Source organism: Panthera leo, chromosome B2 (genome assembly GCF_018350215.1).
Source record: "Panthera leo isolate Ple1 chromosome B2, P.leo_Ple1_pat1.1, whole genome shotgun sequence".
Taxonomy (NCBI): domain Eukaryota; kingdom Metazoa; phylum Chordata; class Mammalia; order Carnivora; family Felidae; genus Panthera; species Panthera leo.
In genome coordinates this window covers 4,335,254-4,355,303 of record NC_056683.1, presented here as the reverse complement: position 1 = coordinate 4,355,303, position 20,050 = coordinate 4,335,254, and the positions used below count along the sequence as shown (strand labels likewise).

General features: G+C 50.6%; 2 protein-coding genes across 12 annotated transcripts in view; one reads left to right on the top strand and one right to left on the bottom strand.

The window, feature by feature from the left end:
* LOC122219490 (cytidine monophosphate-N-acetylneuraminic acid hydroxylase) overlaps positions 1-11,297 on the bottom strand; it is a 337,267-nt gene extending 325,970 nt beyond the window's left edge. Inside the window, exons 1-2 of the mRNA XM_042937739.1 lie at positions 11,198-11,297; positions 8,372-9,949 (exon numbers count right to left, since the gene is read on the bottom strand). The gene's annotated coding sequence lies outside the window, so the exon portion shown is untranslated. The remainder of the gene's footprint in view (positions 1-8,371; positions 9,950-11,197) is intronic.
* The window catches only part of CARMIL1 (capping protein regulator and myosin 1 linker 1), a 309,417-nt gene that overhangs the window by 103,528 nt on the left and 185,839 nt on the right, over positions 1-20,050 (top strand). For 8 of the 11 annotated variants that reach the window (XM_042937729.1, XM_042937736.1, XM_042937731.1 and 5 more), the window contains 2 exons: positions 10,022-10,072; positions 14,221-14,280. In XM_042937729.1, the coding sequence (XP_042793663.1) occupies positions 10,022-10,072; positions 14,221-14,280 (111 nt within the window). Of the gene's footprint in view, positions 1-10,021; positions 10,073-11,872; positions 11,998-12,431; positions 12,530-12,566; positions 12,616-14,220; positions 14,281-20,050 lie in introns of those variants that run through there. The other 3 variants (XM_042937734.1, XM_042937733.1, XM_042937735.1) reach the window with 3 other exon arrangements.

Genomic DNA, 20,050 nt, shown 5'->3' with positions numbered 1-20,050 from the left:
CACAGTCTGGTGGGGCTGGTGAGAGTGTGTAATTTGAATTTTTTTTTTTTTAACATTTATTTATTTTTGAGACAGGGAGAGACAGCGTGCGAGCAGGGGAAGGACAGAGAGAGAGGGAGGTGAGGAATCTGAAGCAAGTTCTAGGCTCTGAGCCATCAGCACAGAGCCCGACGCTGGGCTCGAACCCAGGAAGTATAAGATCGTGACCTGAGCCGAAGTCGGACGCCCAACCGACTGAGCCACCCGGGTGCCCCAAGAGTGTGTAATCTGAGCAATAATTAAAGCTGTGACAGGTGTTGGTAGGGAATGTGGCACCGCTGTGAGAGCATGTGACAGGGAGACCTTTCTGAGGGTAGAATGAACTTCCTTCGGGAAGTCCTTTAAAGGGTTGGGATCTGAAGGGTGAGTAGGTGCGAACAAGGTGGAGGTAGAGAAAGGAGGGGGTCGGGGCAGGAGCATCTGGAGCAGGGGGGGTGGTGGGACCGCCCCCTCGGGAGGCCAGCGGAAGGCCAGCGTGGCTAGATGGGGAGCAGAGGCAGTCAGGTGATGCCCAGGTGGAGGCAGGGACCAGCGTCTTCCTGCAGGGCCACCCAGAGAGGGGATACGGTAACACGTGGGTCCCTGAGCATCCGGGACCCGACACAGGCAGTGGCTGGGGCGAGAGTGTTAGGAGGCCGGCGCTCCTGGAACAGGAGCACGATGCTGGCGGCCTGAGCAGAGTCCGCGCGGCGGAGATGGACAGAAGTGAACGGGTTACGGGACGTTTGGACGGCATTGAACTGGGCGAAGGATGAGTAGGGACGAAAGGCGGCGATGCCAGGGGCTCCGGCTGGGGAACTGTGGCTGGCCGGGTGCACCCCTGCGTGCAGACTGCCGGACGGGGAGCAGATCCTGGAAGGAAGACCACAAGTGTAGGGGAGGATGTGCTGAGCTCTCCGGTCGGAGGGACATCCAGGTGGGGCGGGATGGGTAGATCTGACTCCAGAGAGGTCCGGGTGTGACGCGGCCGGGGATGAGCGTGGTCGTGGGAGACCATGGGAGGCAGGCAGCGGGAGCGGGCACACAGCTGGCTGTGGCCTGAGAGGGGTAAAGAGAATCCCAGGCATCAGGCTGTGCCCGTGCTGAGGAGTAATCTAGTGAGCATATGCTGGAGACCATATGCTGGGTGTCGCTGCAGACTGGCGTCACAGACAGGTTTCGGGACCTCAGCAGGAGCAGTTCCCGCGGGGCTCTGGGGACAGAAGCCCAGTTTGAACAGCAGAGGGGACTTGGGGGCCGGAAGAGGAAGACATCGGGTGCAGACCCTTGACTGAGAAGTTGGGCTCAGCAGAGGGAGGGAGTTAGCCGAGGGGTGTAGGGTCCACGGTCTCCTTCTCGCTCTACATACTTCTGTCTGTGGGCTTTAAAGTTTTTTTAACGTTCATTTATTTTTGAGAGACGGAGAGACAGAGCACGAGCAGGGGAGGGGCAGAGAGAGAGGGAGACCCAGAATCCGAGGCAGGCTCCAGGCTCTGAGCTGTCAGCCCAGAGCCCCACGCGGGGCTTGAACCCACGAACCGCGAGATGGTGACCCGAGCCGAAGTTGGAGGCCTAGCAGACTGAGCCAGCCGGGCGCCCTGTCCGTGGATGTTAGGCACGGGCAGGTCCCAGCACAGGTCGGCGGGGGGTCGTCGGGAGCCCCGGTGGAGGGATGGGGCTTTCCTTCCGGCTCTTCGGAGGCCGAGGAGGAGGGCGGGCAGGTGCCGGCGTGTAGGTTTGCAGTGGGATGTCCTCGGCGACGCCGTCTGATCAGTTCTGTTTTCGCAGTGGAGCCGGAGGCACAGCGTGTCCACAGCTGCAGGAAGTGGGGTCAGCGTGCGGACTGGGTGGCTTCTCCAGCTGCGCTCGGCGGCCACCTCGGCAGGCGGGACCAGCCGGGGGGGGGTTCATCCAGAGTTGAGGTCTCTGTCTGTGGGCGGAATGAAGGCACCAGGAAGGTGTGGGCGGTGGCACAAGGTTTCAGTGCGGTGTCGGTGGGGTCAAGGGGCCGGGGCTGATGGGAAGAGAGGCTGTGGGATGCTCAGGGGCCCCGCAGGCCGGGGTTAGGAACCCAGTGGGGTAGCTGGGTGGGGGGAGAGATACGGGTGCTTGGCGAGCTGTAATGTGCCCCGAAGTCACCCGGGGAATCTTAGTAAATGCAGATGCGATGCAGCGAGCGTGGGACGGGGACCTCAGTCTCTGCCTTTGAACAAGCTCCCGGGTGATGCCAGGCCCTGGGCCCCGCGGGTCGCACTTTGAGGAGAAGCTGGAAGGTTGTCGTTCTAGAGGGCGGCCCGAATTAGAAATCCAGAGGTGGCACGGCTTTAGGCAATGGGTACCATGGCCTGGGAGTGACTGAGCAGACCGGAAGGTCAAGGAACGAGAGGGCCACCTGAGTCACTCAGGACACGTGACGGCGAGGCTCGCTAACGCTTACTCTCTGTGAGCTGTTCTGGGCGCCTGGAGTGCGGACTCCACGTGGGCGCTCCCTGTCCGGAGCCCAGTGCCCTGATGCAAATGGGTGCGTGAGTGACCCCCGAGGACAGGCGTGCAGGAGGGGGGCGTGGAGAGTTTGGGCCAGGCGTTGGCCTCAGGTGTGAAGGAGGTTAAGCGTGTCTAAGAGAGTGCTGGCGTTTCACAACTACTTTGGAGGCCTCACGACTCTCCTGCAGGCGCGGTGCTCTACCCATTTTCCAGGTTAGAAGAATAAGGTTCGGAGGGACTGGTAATTAGTAAGTGGGAGAGCGTTCAAGTGAATTCACAGTGGCCCGGGTCCCAAGTCCATTCCTCCTCTGTATCAGGTTTCCATGCAGGAATGCAAATTCTCTTCTAATTCCCTGGGAGGCTGCAGTTACCCTGGGGGTGCTCTCCCCTGGGCTGGCTCTGCTTCCTGGAGTGTGAGGTGTTGTGAAGGAAGCTGAGCCCAGGGGATGCCCATCTGGGCTTGGCTCTTCCTGGCAGGACAGCTGCGCTTGGCTTCGTCTCTACCAACTTTGCGCCTGCCTCTTAGGTCTTAATTTTTTGTTAATGTTTATTTATTTTGAGAGAGAGAGAAAGCGTGCGCAGAGGAGGGGCAGAGAGAGGTAAGTAACCTGCCGACGGTCACACAGCTGGTAGGAAGGGGTCTAGCGGGAATTCACACCCGGGCTCACTGCCTCTGGATCCAGCACTCTTTGTCACTGGTCTTTTCTTTCAAGCGACTCTTTGTGGTCTCTGTTGGATGCCATGCCTGGGAGGTCCCCATCCCTGGGGTTTGAATTTTGAGAGGGGTCACGCATGGAAGAAAAGTCCATCCACCCGGTAAGGGCAGCCAGAGGGACCGTCTGCTTTCTGTCCCTCTTGAGCTCTGAGTGTTTTCTTGCTTTACTGTATTTTTGGGGAGGTTTTTTTTGGGGGGGGGAGGATTATGAGAGCTATCCGTTAAAAACTATATTTGTGCTTAACGTTCTGTCGCTTGGAACACAGAGGAACTCTCCTGGATGCCGATCGATCATTCAGCCATTTAACCCTTCCCGGTCTGCTTCCCCTTCTGTAAAATAAAGGAATTGGATGCATCCTTCCCCAGGACTCTTGTAGCTCTGTGACTTGTAGCTATACTTGGGTTCTAGTGACTCTCATGGTCAAGGAGAGGCTGGCTGGGCCTGTACTGGGGAAGCAGGAGAAGTTTTGTGAATTCATTGGGTTCGTATGACCTTTACCTCCACCTGGCATGTTTTCTGTGCTCCTCGCACGACTGTGTCTTTACCGTTGGTGAGTTCATCTAGAACATAGCGAGGACACCGGTGGCTGATCCCTTCCTAAGTGCACATGCCACAGGCAGACCTGGGAGCCCCCAGTTCACCGCCCACCGGGGGCCGAGAGCTCTGGGCAGGAACCCTCCACACCCCAGGGCCTGACACGAGCCCCCCGGCACCCTGAGGGGTATCAGACTCTTACTCATAGCCGAGGAGGTGGCCCCTTTTCTAGGGGATCATTCTGCCTTGAAAAATGTGTCCTCATAGAATCAGTGTGGCCCATTCCAGAGATTTGTGTCAGCTGGCGCTTTGAGAAGAAGATGTGATAGGGAGTGACATTAAGGAGAATTGATGTTTTGAAGCAGCCACACGTTCATCTGTGGGGAAGCATTAACTCTGTTTTCTTTCATGCTTTGATAATGCCCTACAGCTTGTGGTCGTGGGGCGGCAGAGGGAAGGAAGCGATTGTCTGACGAGCTGTGTGAAAACACTCCATTTCTGCACAATGGCACAAATAACCAGGTGACAAAGAAATGGGTTTGCCCAGGTGTTAGAGAACAAAAGCCTTGCTCCCCTGTTGACGGAACATCTGTCATTCCAGGGAGTAGGGCCCCAAGAAGGAACTCATTCTTCTTTGCAAACATTTAGTGGGGACTTGGCATTCCCGGTCGTCTACACAGACCCAAGAGGAGCGGGGTCCTGGAGCAGGGGCCTCAGTCACGGACCCCGAGATAGGAAGGTGACACGGGGACCTGTTCCAATGCCCTTGTTCTCGGTTTGGGTACGTTTACATCCGCGAAGATCGCGACTCGTTCTGTTAGTCGCTCGGCTAGTTGAGCTAAATCCAGGCTAAGTGTGGGTAACTGTCTTAGTTTAATACTGTCATGGGCATTTGTAGTCTCATCATAATGTCAACATACAAATAATAACATGCTATCGTAGCTCTTACATCTGCCAGTACTCCTCTGAGCGCTAAATGATGAGCCCGTTTAACCCTCACGGCTTCGTGGGTGGTGGTACGATCGCTGCCCCCATTTTACAGAAGAGGAAACTGAGCCACGGAGAAGGTTAAGTCATTTGCCTAAGTCACACAGATAGTAAGCAGTGAAGCTTGGACTGAAATGCACACAACCCGGCCCCAGAGTTTCTCCGTTAAACCGCGAGGCCAGGGGTTGGCAAACGTTTTCCGTATAGGATCAGATAGTAAGTATTTTAGGTGTTGTGTGCCGTAAAAATCTCTGTTCCTTCTATTCAGCTCTGCCTTTGTAGCGTGAAAGCAGCCAGAGACAATATGTTAAACAAATGGTGTGGCTGTGTCCCAATAAAGCTTTATTCATAAAAATGGGTAGGGTGCTGGATTTGGCCCACAGGCTGTAGTTTTCAGATCCCGTACTAGACTCTACTGCTTTGTCAGGGAACATCTATTAATGACAGAGAGAGACAGATACTGGAAAGTATGGCGATCCAGTTTTATAAGGGATTTGGGGCCAGAAGTTGCATGAAAAGGATGTATTGTTTGTATTCCTTTTGGGTGAAGTGTCCTCTTGCTTTGGCCGGGGAGGGTGACGGGCCCCATGGCTGTGCACCGTGGACGTTAAGAGGCTCGGGGCTGGGAGAGACTTTTTATTCTAGCTCAACTTTCTGGGCGATCTTTCACAAGACTCTCAGCACCTCCACAGTGGTGATGATGGTCCCTGCCACCTGCCCCTCTTTCTCCCTGAAGTGTGTACCTTGGATGAATGAGGTCTTGTCTGTGATTCACTTGGAGCCTCTGGAAGAGGGTAAATGTATTAAATGGCCTTCATCATTTCATTTGCTTGCAAATTAGAGAGTACTCTGGGGGTACGAGACCAGTTTTTGAATGTTTGCCATGTGGAGCCCAATCTTAAAGGAGGGGCATTCTTGGTAATCTGCACGAGAGAGTGGATTGAGGAGGGATGGGTTTATGGATTGCCTGTGCAGCGGTAGGCTGTAGGCAAATGGAGTTATTAAAGAGGATGAAACGGGTATTTATTTCAGTTTTTAATAAGCGTGCATTGCAAGCAGTGAGAGGGTTCTGTAGTCGACCTCATTATATATCATTTCCATAAGAAAATTTAGGCTTCTCTGCTAAGCTGTGAGTCTCCGCGGTGGGGAGGAGTTTTATAAGTGTTTCCAAGTGAAATGTTGAAGTTAAAAGTTGAACCCAGAAGCCTCAGAGGGAACCAGGCTGCTGCCTGCATTTCAATGAAAGGGAGAGGAAATACATTATGGAGGTTGAAAATGTGGTTTGCATGCTAAGACCTCTGTGGAAGAATGGGCCTCCTGGAGGAGGGGGGCAGGGGTAATAGCTTGCCCTTAGTGACTGAGGTTCCTCGGTGAAGCACAAATGCTTCTTCGGATCCCCCCACCCCCTCGCTTTTTTTTTTTTTTTTTTTTTTTTTTGCAAGAAAATATACTGAACTGAAAATTTCAACCTAGACAACGTCTCGGAACCCTGGTGGGCTCCTTCTGATGCCAGAAGCTATCATTTGAAAATCAGTAAGTGTGACTACTTCGTCCTAATTTGGGCACCTAAATTGAAGACGTGTTCCCACCCGCTATAACGATAGAAGAGCTGGTATTTGACTGAGACCTCCTCGGTGCTGGGCTCGGGCTTTATCTACACTTGTATCTTATTTTAAAACAACAGTATTTGTCCTGCAGAGGAATATTCTTCTTGTTTTACAGAGGGGGAAACTGAGGCATCGGGCAGTCGACTGACTCTGTCAGGGTTAGGCAGCTAGTGAGTGGTGTAGCCAGACTTTAAATCCGCCTTCCTGATTCCAAACCCCTGCAAGGAGGGTGAGCAGGAGTCCTGGGTTTCTGGGACCCTGGGATTGTCCGTGCTTAAGCCCAGAAACGTCTTGGGCAAATGGGAAGATTTTGGTCACCCTGCAAACAAGATGCTGGTGACCTCAGCACCGAGGTGGTGCTTATTACAGGATAAATCGAAGGGGGGTTTTCCTGTGTGATCGTCCCTCAGCTGCTAGAAGCCGTGTGTGTGCCCGTAAGACCTCCAAGGCCGTACACCCCAGGACCCTCTTGGAGCCAAGTAGGAAAGCTAGGAGACTGAGTTCTTTGGGGATTCCAGCATGAGCGTAGCCCCATTTACTGGCCCAGTTTGCGCCAACGGAGCAAGAGACACGATTCTGGGAGGAGCAGCGGCTTGTAGTTTTTCACTCTTGCTTCAAATGACTGCTACACTCTTGTGCTTACAAGTGGGCATAGTCTCGGGAAAGGCTGGGTCAGCTTTGGAGGATTTCACCCACTCCATCCCCTCCCCTCCCGAACTTTCTAAGACGGGTCCTCATGCCTCCGGAGACCCTAGGTGACCACCAGAAATGGGGACCAGCCGGCACAAAGCTGCTTCCTTCAAAGCCTGGGCTCCCACGTGGATGCGTCTCTTTTCAAAGAAATTCTTTTGGGCTGTGTCCAAATTCCGGAGGACGCTGCGTACTCAGAAACTATTTTTCAAGAAGGCGAGTTGGCACATAGGACCGCAGATCGCGAACGGGGTTGTTGCCTGAGGGGAGGCAGAAGTGATCGTGAAAACCTCGTATGTCTACCTGTGGCCAAGAGATTGATTGCTCGTCATTCAAAAGGTGGATGCACACGAACATTCTGAGTTTCTTCCCCTCTCTTTTAAAGAAATGTACTGACCCCGGGGCACCCGGGTGGCTCCGTCGGTTGAGCATCCGACTCTTGATTTCGGCTCAGGTCATGATCTCATGGTTTGTGGGTTCAAGCCCCATGTTGGGCTCTGCACTGACAGTGTGGAGCCTGCTTGGGACCCTCTCTCTCTGCCCCTTCCCCATGCGTGCTTTCTCTCTCTCTCTCTCTCAAAATAAATAAATAAACTTACAAAGTAGTGACCCAGTTAATACTCTCCCAGTGGCCCCTAGAAGCGCCCTGTGCTGACTGATCCGGAAGGGGCTGGTCAGGAGAGGGCAGGCAGGTCATGTGATGCCTTGGCCGCTTGTGGGAGACTTTAGTCCCCAAAGTACACCACTTACAGAAGGGCGGAAGGCCGGCCCGCACCTCGTGCTCACATCAGTGGTTGGGATGCTTGTGGGAGACCGGTCTCTGAGACTTCTGAATTAGATCCCCACAGGGGGCCTTGTAATTACCCATGCGTTCCTTGTTTCGCCATGTCAAAGGTGCCTTGTCACCTTTATTCGCGTTCTGTGCAAGTTTCTCTGTGACTGTGTTACAGATGAACTATCCTTCCAGAATGCGGTGTTCCTTCCGTGGTTGGCGTCTGCTGCTTGGCAGTAGGCTTGAATAAATTGCAGGCTCACCGATTAGCAGATTAGCATCTGGGAAGCCCCGGGAAGTGAGGGCGGAGCTGAGGCAGGGGCGGGTGCTGGAGGAGGAGGAGAGGGTGAGAAAGGGGGGAGGGGAGTGTGCTGGGGACAGTGGCAGCCACAGCGGAGCGAGGAGTGAGGGGAGGGGAGGGACGCAGACAGACTGAGAGCTGCACAGACGGGATCAGGGAGGCACCTAGAAGACAGACGCACGGACAGGCAGGCAGACCAGTAGGGACTGGCTCTTTTCCTCAGCACCTCCAACATCCCTCATCCTGTTGATGGCGCTCTTACCTCTCTGCTTCCTTCCGACTTTAAAGCTCTGTGGCTCCTCCGTGTTTCCATGGGTGAGGACCACCTGGAACTGGGTTCTGGAATTTCGAGAGTCCGCGTAAGGAATTAGCAGCCCGGTCTCTGGACCCAGAGCGTGCTAGGTTCGAGTCTTAGCTCGGCCACCCGCTTGCTGGGTCACCCGGGCGAGTTCCACCATCTCTGTGCGTCTTAGTCTCCTCTTCTTACAGTGGGGGTGATAACGGTGTCCAGGCTAGCTCTTAGGGTGCTGAGAGGACTCAAGGAGATGGGGCGCACAAGCCTGTTAGAACAGCGTGCCCGGCAGTATTGGCCGTGGTTGCTCCTGTCCTTCTAACGTGATCCTGGGTGTCGTGGGACCAACGTCTGTTGGAAGGAACGTTCACGGAGCTTGATACGTTTATCGAAATACTGAAAAGGCTGCATGTTGCTGTCTGGGGCTTGTGCCGTTGAGCTTCTTGCTCGTCTGAAAAGATTCTCGACGGGGGGTCCGGAGCTCCAGCTTCCGTCTCCAGCTCTGGCGTGAACCCAGCAAAGACGAGTTTCTGTGGAACCTGCTCTCAGATTGGAAGCTAAGATGGTGGTAAGCAGCGGGGTTTCAGGTCATTGACCAGGTGGTGCTGAGTCCTTTCTGGCGCGTGAGCTCTGTGATCTGGCCCTGTGCAGAGAATTTTGTGGGCCGAAGATTCTCGAAGAGACCGGGGATTGCTCCTACAAGAACCCCTGGAAGAGAGAAATGTGTGGGCTGTGTTGTAAATAATAAATTTAGCGATGAGGAAGTTCTTTGAGAAATGAAGAAGCCAGTCCTCCCATCAGAACTTAAGTACTGGAGACTCCTTTCTTCAGTGCAAAGGCCCTGGGGCCTGCCCAGGCCTCCAAGCTGCAGAGTGGCACCATATTCCGACCTTGGCGGTTGTGGACTGGGATCCCTGCTCCGGGGATGAGTTCAAACCATTTCCAACCTCTTTGTATTCACAAGGGCTCCTGCTGGCTAAGAGGGGTCCTAGAAGCATGTGGGGCCCTGTGGACTGCATAGATGTTCTTAGTGGAGTATTGGAATCGAAACCTCCATAAATGTTCTCTCGAGGACTGGGGGAGGCCCAGCTGAGAAACACAGCTGGGGACACCTTGGAAGCATCCCCTGATACGCTGTCTGTGCACTGTGTGAATGTTCTCCGCTCGTGCGCAGGGAGTGGAAGCGGGCAAATGTGGGTGGCAGTGGTGAGGAAGGTGTCACAGAGCCCTAGGCTTCTTCATTCAGTCTGCTGCTGATATGGGGGGGGGGGGGGCGGGGCTCACGACTGTATGCAGGGTCTCTGTGTGTTAACATCCCAGAGACCTGTCGCGCTCACTCAGCGGAAGTAGTCTCTTGGTCCCTTGGGCTGTTGATTGGACTGCTCATCTTGAGATTTCACAAGTGATTTGTTCAGTGTGGACCTTCACGCGGTGACTCTTGAGGAAAACGAGTTCTACGTGGCCAGGAGGCTGTCCTGATTCACCGATTCTTCTTACAGGCCAGGAACCCAGCCCCGTGGCCTCTCGAGGCTCCTGTGCCATTCTGTCCTGTGGGTAAAGCCCAAGCCCATCAGTCCCACTTGGTGGTACTTATACTGATGCTGTCTTCCTATTCTGCAGGTGCTTACGTCATGCCGAGCCTTCCTCGTGACGGCACGAATCCCCACCAAGGTAAGTGGCGATGCATCTCCTCTAACACACACACACACACACACACACACACACACACACACACACTCCCTCTTCAGTGGACACAACTTTGTCTGATATTGTCCGCATCGCAAATACAGAAAAGCAGTTTTTCGTCCAAAGTGATGTGTGTGGAGGACTCCCCCTTAGACAAGGCTGGTTTCTGGTGCCCCAGGAAGTGGCCTGGGCTGAGAAGCAAAACCTATGTCAGTGACATTAACTTTCTGGGGAAATAATTACATTCAGAACAGTGCTGCATAATAGGTACTGGTTATGACATAGATCTCTTCTCTCTGGGGGCCGATCAGACATTTGTTTTCTTTTGTCTTTCTGTGAAATGTACCACATAAGCAGTCAAGTGGACAAAATAGAAATGAATCACAAAGCAGGTACCTCAATGAAGAAATAAAACTTTGCTATCCCCCGAGATAGCCCCAGCTCTGCTTTCGGGGATGGGAGTTGGGTCATTGTCAGATCACGGACAGACCCTCAGAGAAGCTGGGTTGAAGGATTGCCCCACGTGAACCAGGCAGATGAAGGGGTCTCCTGGTCAGTGCTTAGCGGTACGGAAGAGCACAGTGCTTTGGGGGGCAGGGCTGTGGGGGCTGTTTTGGGGTATAGGGGTTTGGGGGGGAGTGCTTTGGGAAGCAGGGGTGACAGGAGAAGTGCTATGGGGAGAGGGGTGTGGAGTGGAGTGCTTTGCGGAGTGGGGGTGGTTGGAGGAGGGCTTTGGGGAGCGGGGGCGTAGGGGCTATGCTTTGGGGTGTGGGGGTAGTTGGAGTAGGGCTTTGGGGAGCAGGGTGTGGGGAGGAGGGCTTTGGGGAGCCGGGGTATTTGGGGGAGGGCTTTGGGGAGCCAGGCTGTTTAGGAGAGGGCTTTGGGGAGCAGGGGAGAAGGCAACAGGCGGGAAAGGTGTGTGGGCGTGGCTTGAGCTGCTGCCCATGGCGTGGGGGGCGGTCCCACAGGACAGTCGCGTGGTCACGTGATCACTTGTACGTTTGCTTATTGGCTGCGGGAGGGGACTTGCTCTGGGGCTGGGGGAGGTGAGTGGTGGAGGCTGCTGATAGGCCATGCCAACTCCTTCCTCCTGTCTACCCAGGGGCTAACCTGTGTGGTTCTGTCTCACACGCGTCCCGGCTCCTCCCGCCCGCTGCTGGGTGCCATTCCTCACACTGTGCGGGGTGGGCTGGGTGCGGTGGGCGAGGTGAGGCACTGTTACGCTGTGAGGACCAGCTTGGAGACAGTGATCTGAGCCTTGTTGCGTCTCCCAGTACGTCCTAGACACGGCGTCCTCACTGTTAGGTGTCGTTGGCGGGACGCTTGCCGAATCCTGGACGCAGCTTGTCCTCACATAGGGATTGGGGACCCTACAGGCTCTCCTTGTTTCCGCCTTGTCCTCGCTCTTCGCGTGCCTCCGTGCCGTTGCAAATCCTTTTTCTTTGGCCGGGAGTCCCCGTTTTGCCCCTTCTTTGCTTGACACCCTTGAAGTCATTCCTCCGGGCTTCGCTGAACCATCTCCATGCTTTCCTGGCTCCCTGACATGTAGCTTCTCCTGGTGACAGTCCTTTAGGGGCGGCGGGAACATCTCAATTGACCTCACTCGGCCGAGCTGATCAAAGCTGCCCGGGCCATCCCAGGTGGTGCCGACCGAGGCCAGCTGCACTTTATGTCTGCTGGCTTGTGAGGGAGTGCACCTGTTCACACCTGCTCCCTCCAGCTGGAGGAGACGCCAGGGTGCCAGGAGATGCCAGGGTGCCAGGCTCCCACCGAGCCAAGGTGGTTTGCTTCTGAACCTATTCTTGCTTAGGGTTACCATAGTAAGTTTATTTAATTAAAGATATTTCACATAGTAATGAAAAAGGCTGCAAAAGGAGAGAGCATCTGTGAAATACTGAGTATTGATAAAGGTGAATTATTAAAAAAAAAATTAGGGTCTTGGTAAGGGCCAGACAATGGTTAAAGGCTGGGGTGATGGGGAGCAGATAACAATTCAGCAAATGTATGCCTTCAAATTGCTTTGCCAGCGTCTTCAAGTTCTCTCGCCATTTTAAAATTTAATTTAATTTAATTTAGTTTAATTTATTTTTTAATTTTTTAATTATTTACTCTCTTATTTTGGAAGGGAGAGAAAGTGTGAGTCGGGGAGGGCAGAGAGAGAGGGAGAAAGAATCTGAAGCGGGCTCTGCGCTGTCAGCACAGAGCCAGGCGTGGGGCTCGAACCCATGAATTGTGAGCTCATGACCTGAGCCCAAGTTGGACGCTTAACTGACTGAGACTTGAAGTAGACGTTGGGTACCCTACATTTAAGGGTGTGGCCCCCAGAGGAAATGCCATTATGGCACCAGCCAGTGGGCTTTACCCCAAGAAGAAACTCGAACGTTGTATCGAAGGCTAGGAAATGAGACGATGTTTATAAGTTTTAATTTGAAATAACTGAAGGTAGGTGTGTGTACTTTTTAGAAAATCATTCCCTGCTTGAAATGACTTTTCAAAACCCAACCAAGTATCGATCCTGATAATTATAGGTAAGAAGACTTGTACTCGAATAGAATGTGTGTATGTAGGTATTTTAGGGAGGGGGAATGTAGGTGCACACGTGCAACAGAGAGAGAGAGGGAGAGAGAATCTTAAGCAGGCTCCATGCTGTCAGCACAGAGCCCAACTCAGGGCTCGATCTCACGAACCGCGAGATGATGACCTGAGCCGAAGTTGACTTGGATGCTCAACTGACTGAGCCACCCAGGTGCCCTCTGAATAGAATGTTTAAAATGTGCCTCCAATGCCACATTTGACTCTCGGAGGACAAGAGAAATGTCTCGTTCCTCTTTCCAGTTCCAATCCTGGCACATAGCAGGTCTTCCATTCACGTCTGTTGGTTGACTGAATGAATAATGAAAGAATACCTTTTCTACCTCTGGTCCTCAACACCGTACATCAAGACATTTAACGGGAGATTCAGGGGTTCTGTGTTCTCAGGTTCATCCTGCCAGATGCAATAAGGTACGGTACGGCACCAGGGGGCAGAACTCAGGGTCTTGTGGGCTTGGTTATGGGCGGATGCTTCCCCCCTGGCATTTCTGGTTTTAAGGGGAAGAGGTCAAGCAAACGGATCTAATGCAGTCCTGTCATCGGGTGCCGTGCGACTGCTGTAGTCAGATGGAAGGCTGCAAAACGGGGGGAGAGATTTTTCCTGTTGTCCAGGAAAAATAGGAAAAATGTGGGACTGGAGATATATTGAAGAAAAAAGAAATGCTGGTTACAGGAGAAGAGAGAAAGGGTCACCTGTTACTTGGGAAGGAAATAAATCATTGTTTATCTGCGCACAGAGAGACGTAGATTTTGACTCAACTCTGTGTGTTTCATTGAACCATGGTTTAAAATTCCTACATACTGTGTTTTTCTAAGTCCGCTCAAAATATGAATTTCTATATGAGACGGTAGAGGGAGTATAACCCAGAGGGGAAAGGGTTTAGAGGGAAAAGAAAACCAACATTGTCTTTATCTCGATGGGACTTTCTGAAGCAAAATTTTGAACTAGGAGAAAAGTGTATGTTTAGATGGCTCGCTTTATACATTCATTTCCCAGTGAAGAAATGCTGGAGTGCAAGTGTGAGAACTTCCCCTTGACTTTGTCCCTGGATGAAATTTAAAAAGTCAGACTTGGACCTTCCTTTCAGCCTTTCAGTAAAGTGACCAATACTTATTCTGAATTAGGATAAATCAAGGTCATATCTTTTTTTTGTTTGTTTTTTTTTTTTTAAGTTTATTTATTTTGAGAGAGTAAGAGAGAGAGAGAGAGACCACGAGTGAGGGAAGGCGGGGATAGAAAGAGAGAAAAAGAATCCCAAGCAGGCTCTGTGCTGTCAGCACAGAGCCCGACGTGGGGCTTGATCCCATGAGCTGTGAGATCATGACCTGAGCTGAAACCGAGAGTCGGACGCTTCGCTCATTGAGCCACCCAGGTGCCCCAAGGTCATGTCTTAATTCATAAATGGAGATCTGAAACCAGCCTGCCTTCACAAGATGTCCAGTGCCTTGTTTTGTTTTTGGACTTTCTAATTGGAGCATTTGTACCTTGAATTACAGGTTTTGCACCCCTCATTCATTACGGGTCTTTATTTCAATTGCAGCTCGAGTTAACCTTCAGCTACTTGGAGATTCATGGTGTCAGCTGCGGCAGGCCCGCTCAGGTGAGTGCCACAACGGCTCCCTGGTCGCCGTGACTGCACGGCGGTGACCTGTCTCGAGTTCCCGAAACCGGGAACCCCCTGTTTTGGTTCCGGTGTTGAGATTCTCTTGAGATGATGTAGAAAAACAAGACGGGGGAAAATGGAAGTTTCTGAACGAGAGATCGCACAGGGGGCCGTGTGGGGAGGGTCTGGGATTTTGTTCTGGTAAAGAAAACGCTTTCTCCGTAACTCGGTCTGAGAACTAATTAGCTTTTATGTGAGCTGACGGTGGAAACGTCAGAGTACTGTTCTTAGAGATTCTGTACGACACGGTTTAGTGTTAAAATCCCACAGCTCTTATATGGCACTGTCTGAGGTCTTTCTGGGAATATAGCGATCTAGGAATTCTTGGGGTCCTAATAAAATGTAGATTTTTAAAAACAGCTTTGTCGAGCTATAATAAGTAATAAGCAGGGAACTGAAGTGTACGATTTGGTAAGTTCTGACATATGCGTACCCAGGAACCCGTTAACCACAATCAAGATAGCCGACTTAGTCCTCACCCCGCGGGCTCCTCGTACCCTCCCCCCATAAACACTCACTCCTGCCCCCCGCCCCCGCCCCCCACCTGTCTGCAGGCGCCTGCCCCTTGCCGCCGGAGAAGAGTTCGCATTTTCTAACACTTTGTCTGAATGGCATCCTAGTGTGTGTACTCTTCATTGACCACCTTCTCTCTGCCTGTATAATTATTTGGGGATGGATTATACTTTGTTGCGTGCCTCCGTACTTCCTTCGTATTGTTGCAGTGTGTTCCATCGTGTGGCTGTATTGCGGCCCTGTCCCCGTTCTCCCGGTGAGGGACAGTTGGGTTGTTGACGTCGTTGGCCAAGTCAAGCTGCCATGAACCTCTATGCGTACAGCTCTGATTGGGCGTAGGCTTTTCCTTCCCCCGGGTAGGTACTTAGGAACGGCGCGGCCGAACTGGAGGCTGGGTGCCTGTTTCCCTTTCTTAGAAGCTGCTGAGCTGTTTCCCAAAGTGGCTGCACCATTTGACAGTGTCACCGACAGAGCGTGGGACTTCCAGCCCCTCCACCCCCTCCTGGCCCTGGCACGGTCCGTGTGTTTCATTTTCGCCATTCCGGAAAGTACGTGGTGCTTTCCGATCGTAGTTTTAACTTACGTTTTTCTAACGCCTACAGATACTGAACATCTTTTGATCTGCCCGTTTGCCCATCATCCGTCTTCCTGTCCCAGTGTCCGTTTAAATGTTTGGCCGTCTTTTAAAATTGAGTTGTTTGTTTTCTGATGAAGATTCCTTTTCTGCATTCTGAATACACATCCCTTATCAGATACCTGATTTATACATATTTTTTCTTAGTCTGAGCCCTGGCGTTTCATTTTCTTTGCAGTACTTTTCAAAGGGCACAAGTTTTAAATTTTGATGACGCCCAATTTGCCAGTATTCTCTTTTATGGATTGTGCTGGTGTCATTGAATAAGTCTTTGCTCAAACCGAGGTCACAGAATGTTCCATGTTTTTTGGAAGTGTTATAGCTTTATGTTATACATTTGGGTCTATGGTCCACTTTGAGATAGTTTCTGTATATAAAGCAACATATAGACCGACCTTTCTTTCTTCCTCTTTCTTTCTTTTTCTTTCTTTCTTTCTTTCTTTCTTTCTTTCTTTCTTTCTTTCCTTCCTTCCTTCTTTTTCTTTTTTTCTCTTTCTTTCTTTCCTTTCTTTTCTTTCTTTCCTTCTTGCTTTCTTTCTCTTTTTTTCTTTCTTTTTCTCTTTCTTTCTTTCTTTCTTTCCTTCTTTTCTTTCTTTCCTTCTTGCTTTCTTTTTCTTTTTTTCTCTTTCTTTCTTTCTTTCTCCTTCCTTCCTTTCTTTCTCTTTCCTTCCTTTCTTTCTCCTTCCTTCCTTCCTTCCTTCCTCCCTTCCTCCCTCCCTTCCTTCCTCCCTTCCTTCCTTCCTCCCTTCCTTCCTTTTCTTTCTTTCCTTCTTGCTTTCTCTTTCTTTCTTTTTCTTTCTTTCTTTCTTTCTTTCTTTCTTTCTTTCTTTCTTTCTTTCTTTCTCATTCATTCCTTCTTTCTTTCCTTCCTCCCTTCCTCCCTTCCTTCCTTCCTTCCTTCCTTCTTTCCTTTCTTTCATCCTACCTGTAGGATATTCGCTTGTCTGAAAGACCGTTATTTCTGCACTGAACTGGCTTTCACTTTTGTTGTTCATGTAAGTGTTGGTCTGTTTCTGGACTCTGAATCCCACCCCTCTGGTCTGTTGGTCTGTCTTTGTGCCACTGCCACACGGTCTTGATTACTATAGCTCTATAGTAAGACTCGCTCAGAGGGTGTCAGTCCTCCAAGATGGTTCTTCTTTATCAAAGTTGTGTAGTGATTCTGGGTCCTTTGCAATTCCCTGTGAATTTGAGACTCAGCTCACTTTCTACAGAAAAGGCTGCTGAGATTTTGATTGATATTATAATCAAGTTTGGGAGAATTGACATCTTAACAGTACGGAGTCCCTGACCCAAGAAAACTATGTATTTCTACACGTATTTAGGTCATCTTTGATTTCCATCAACAGTGTTTTACATAGATTTCAGTGTTACAGGTCTTACACATCTTTTGTCAGATTTATTCGCAAGTATTTTGTATTTTTTGATGCTATTATAAATAGTATTGTTTTAAATTCTGATTCCTAATTGCTTCTTGCCAGTGTATTGACATACCACGATCTTCTGTCCTGCCACCTTTTTGCACTCACCTGTTGGCTCTAGTAGCTTTGGGTTTTTTTTAAGTAGGCTCTATGCCCAGCACAGAGCCCAGTGTGGGGCTTTGGACTCACGTCCCTGAGATCAAGACCTGAGCTGAGATCAAGAGTCGGATGCTTAACCGACTGAGCCACCCAGGCACCTCCATTCTAGTAGCTCTTAAAAATGGGTTTGATCATTTTCCCCATAGATGATGGTGTTGTTTGAGAATAAAGACAATTTCGCTTCTTCCTCTTGCAGTATCGATGCCTTTTCTTTCTTTTTCTTGCCTTACTGCTGTTGGGAGGCCTTCCTTGTGGGTCTCTTGCGCTCCTGCCTGTCTCGCTGGGTATGCCGGGGATTCGTTGCTGTGACTTGCTCTCCACCCGGGCTGCTTCTCAGGATTGTGTCCCCTGCAAGCACCCGTGTGACATGGTGGCATGTTTCCCTTATGGACAAACAGCAGGCTCGCTTACCGTTCACTCTGAGAAGCGTAGGTTACCCAAGTTCAGAGGTTCCTTCCCTGTAAGCATCGCTGTGTGTGTGTGGGCATCTCCCTGAGCCCTCTGTGTCGCCCTGTGGGGCTTTGGGGTCAGGGAGAATCTGTGCGCATGTGGGACTCACGCCGTGTGCTATGCCGTGAATAAGAAAGTCGCTTCTGTCTCACCCAGAGGTCTCCTGTCTCCTGCTGACGTTCACCAAATAGCAGCAGGCTAACTTACTGGGTTCCAGGCGGGGTAAAATAAAATCTCGGCCCCTGCTAACTGGCCCCGCTGATACCTCCAGATCAGTGCTGAGCACAAGTGCTGAGAACAGACATCCTTGTTCTCTTCCCAACCTTGGAGGGAAAGCGTCCTTCTTCCACTAAGTGTGATGTTAGCTGTAGGTTTTTCATAGATGCCCTTTTTCTGGTTGAGAAGTTTCTCTTCTGTTCCAAGGTGGCTGAGACTTTCTTTTTCCTTTTTTTTTCAAGTTTTTTAAAATGTTTATTTATTTTTGAGAGAGAGACAGACAGACGCAGAGTGTGTGGAGGAGGGACAGAGAGAGGGAGGCACAGAATCAGAAGCAGACTCCAGGCTCCGAGCTGTCATCACGGAGCCCGATGAGGGGCTCAAACCCACGGACTGCGAGATCATGACTCCGGCTGAAGTCGGATGGCTTAACCGAGCCACCCAGGTGACCCCAAGGTGGCTGAGGGTTTTTATCAGAAATTAGTCTTGTGTTTTGTCAAAAAAAAAAATGTTTTTTTCTCTATGATTGTGTTTTTCTTTTTCTTTTTAGTTTGTTTATGTGGTGAATTATATTGATTGATTTTCCGGATATTCATTCAACCTTTCATTCCTGGGATTAACCCTACTTGCTTATGATGTATTATCCATTTTGTATTTTGATGGGTTCTATTTATTAAAATTTTGCAAGGAATCTTTGCATCTATGTTAATGACAGTGACTGTAGTTTTCTCTTTTTAAAACCAAGTTTTTGTCTGCTTTCTGTATTAGAGTGATCATGGACTCAGAACTAGTCCCTTCTCTTTGGACTTTTAGAAAAATTGAGAATAACCAACTCTTTAAATGTTTGGCTGAAAGTACTAGTGATGTTATCCGAGCCTGGAGTTTTTTCCTTGGGGAAGTTTTTTTAACTACAAATTCTGTTTCTTTAACAGATATAGATGCAGTCATATGTTTTCTTCTTAAGGGAGCTGTGGTGGTTTGACTTTTCTAAGAAATGTATCCATTTCATCTCCGTTGTCTGTTCGTAGTATCCCTTTGTTATGCTGTCAGTATCCGTGGAATATCGTGGAATATCGTTCCTGTTGACCGTTTGATTCTCCTCCCCTCCCTTCTGACCCCTGGCTCCCTGGCTCCTTGGCTAGAGGTTTATCAATTCTATAGATCTTCTCAAAGAACTTGCTTTTGGTTTTGTTGATTTTCTCTATTGAGTTTGTTTCCTATTTCATCGATGCCTACTCTGATCTTTATTGTTTCCTTCGTTCTACTTTTTGCTTTAGTTTTTAAAACTATAAAGAAAATGCATGCGTGTTTGCGTGCGCCCACGCATGTGTGTGTAGTTATTGACAACAACTCCTAGAAAAAATGGTCAGAATTGTCACTTTACGTTGATCGAGATTACATACAAATCCTTGGAACTTTTCCATGGTTCATCTGAGAGCAGTGTGTTATCCTGTGTGTTTAGCATTCTCTAGAAACTGGAGTTGGGAAGAAGAATTACAGCACCATATGTTTGCCCAAATGGCAGCCATATGCAGGAGTGAACGATTGCTCACGAATGATGACATAAGCAGGGCCTTCCTGACGTTCCTAATTCAGGGATGTTTATGTTTATGGTGTCGGGGTTCTGATGGGAGCAGAAGGGCATTAACTGAAATGTTAATGCCAAGGTCATATTCAGAGTATGATGTGACTGTGGGACTTAATTATGAGAAAGGATGTGGATACAGCAAGGCCGATTTCCCTGTGCAGCTGCTGGCACTGGTCTGGCCTGGGGACGCAGGAAGTCGCTTCCCTCCAGTGTGTCTGGCATTCAAAGAGGCACGGGGTAGACGGTGGTCACCTCGGGCCCGTGGAGCCGTCGTCACTGCGAGTGCCAGCGGAGGAGCCCTGCCACCTAGCTCCCGTTCCGTGTGGGCCTTGCAGACGACGGCATAGCGGAACCGAGGGGCTCATGATGCTTGCCAGTCCTCAGAATCTCAGCTTTCGGAAATTTCTGTGGTTCTGTTGAGACGTAAATACTGATGCCTCCAGCATTACCTCTCTCCCTGTCACGCTCCTCTGTGTACACATGCATGCACGCATATGCACACACACACCTGTATCCATGTGCACGCACATGCGCCCACATGTATACTCACACGCGCACATGTGTACTCACACACTTGTGCATGCACACACGTGTGCACACGCTTATGCAGTGCACCCGCACACACTTATGCACGTATACACATACGCACACACTTAACATACACATGCACACATACGCGTGCATTCACACACTTATGCACACGCTTATGCACACATGCGCACACAC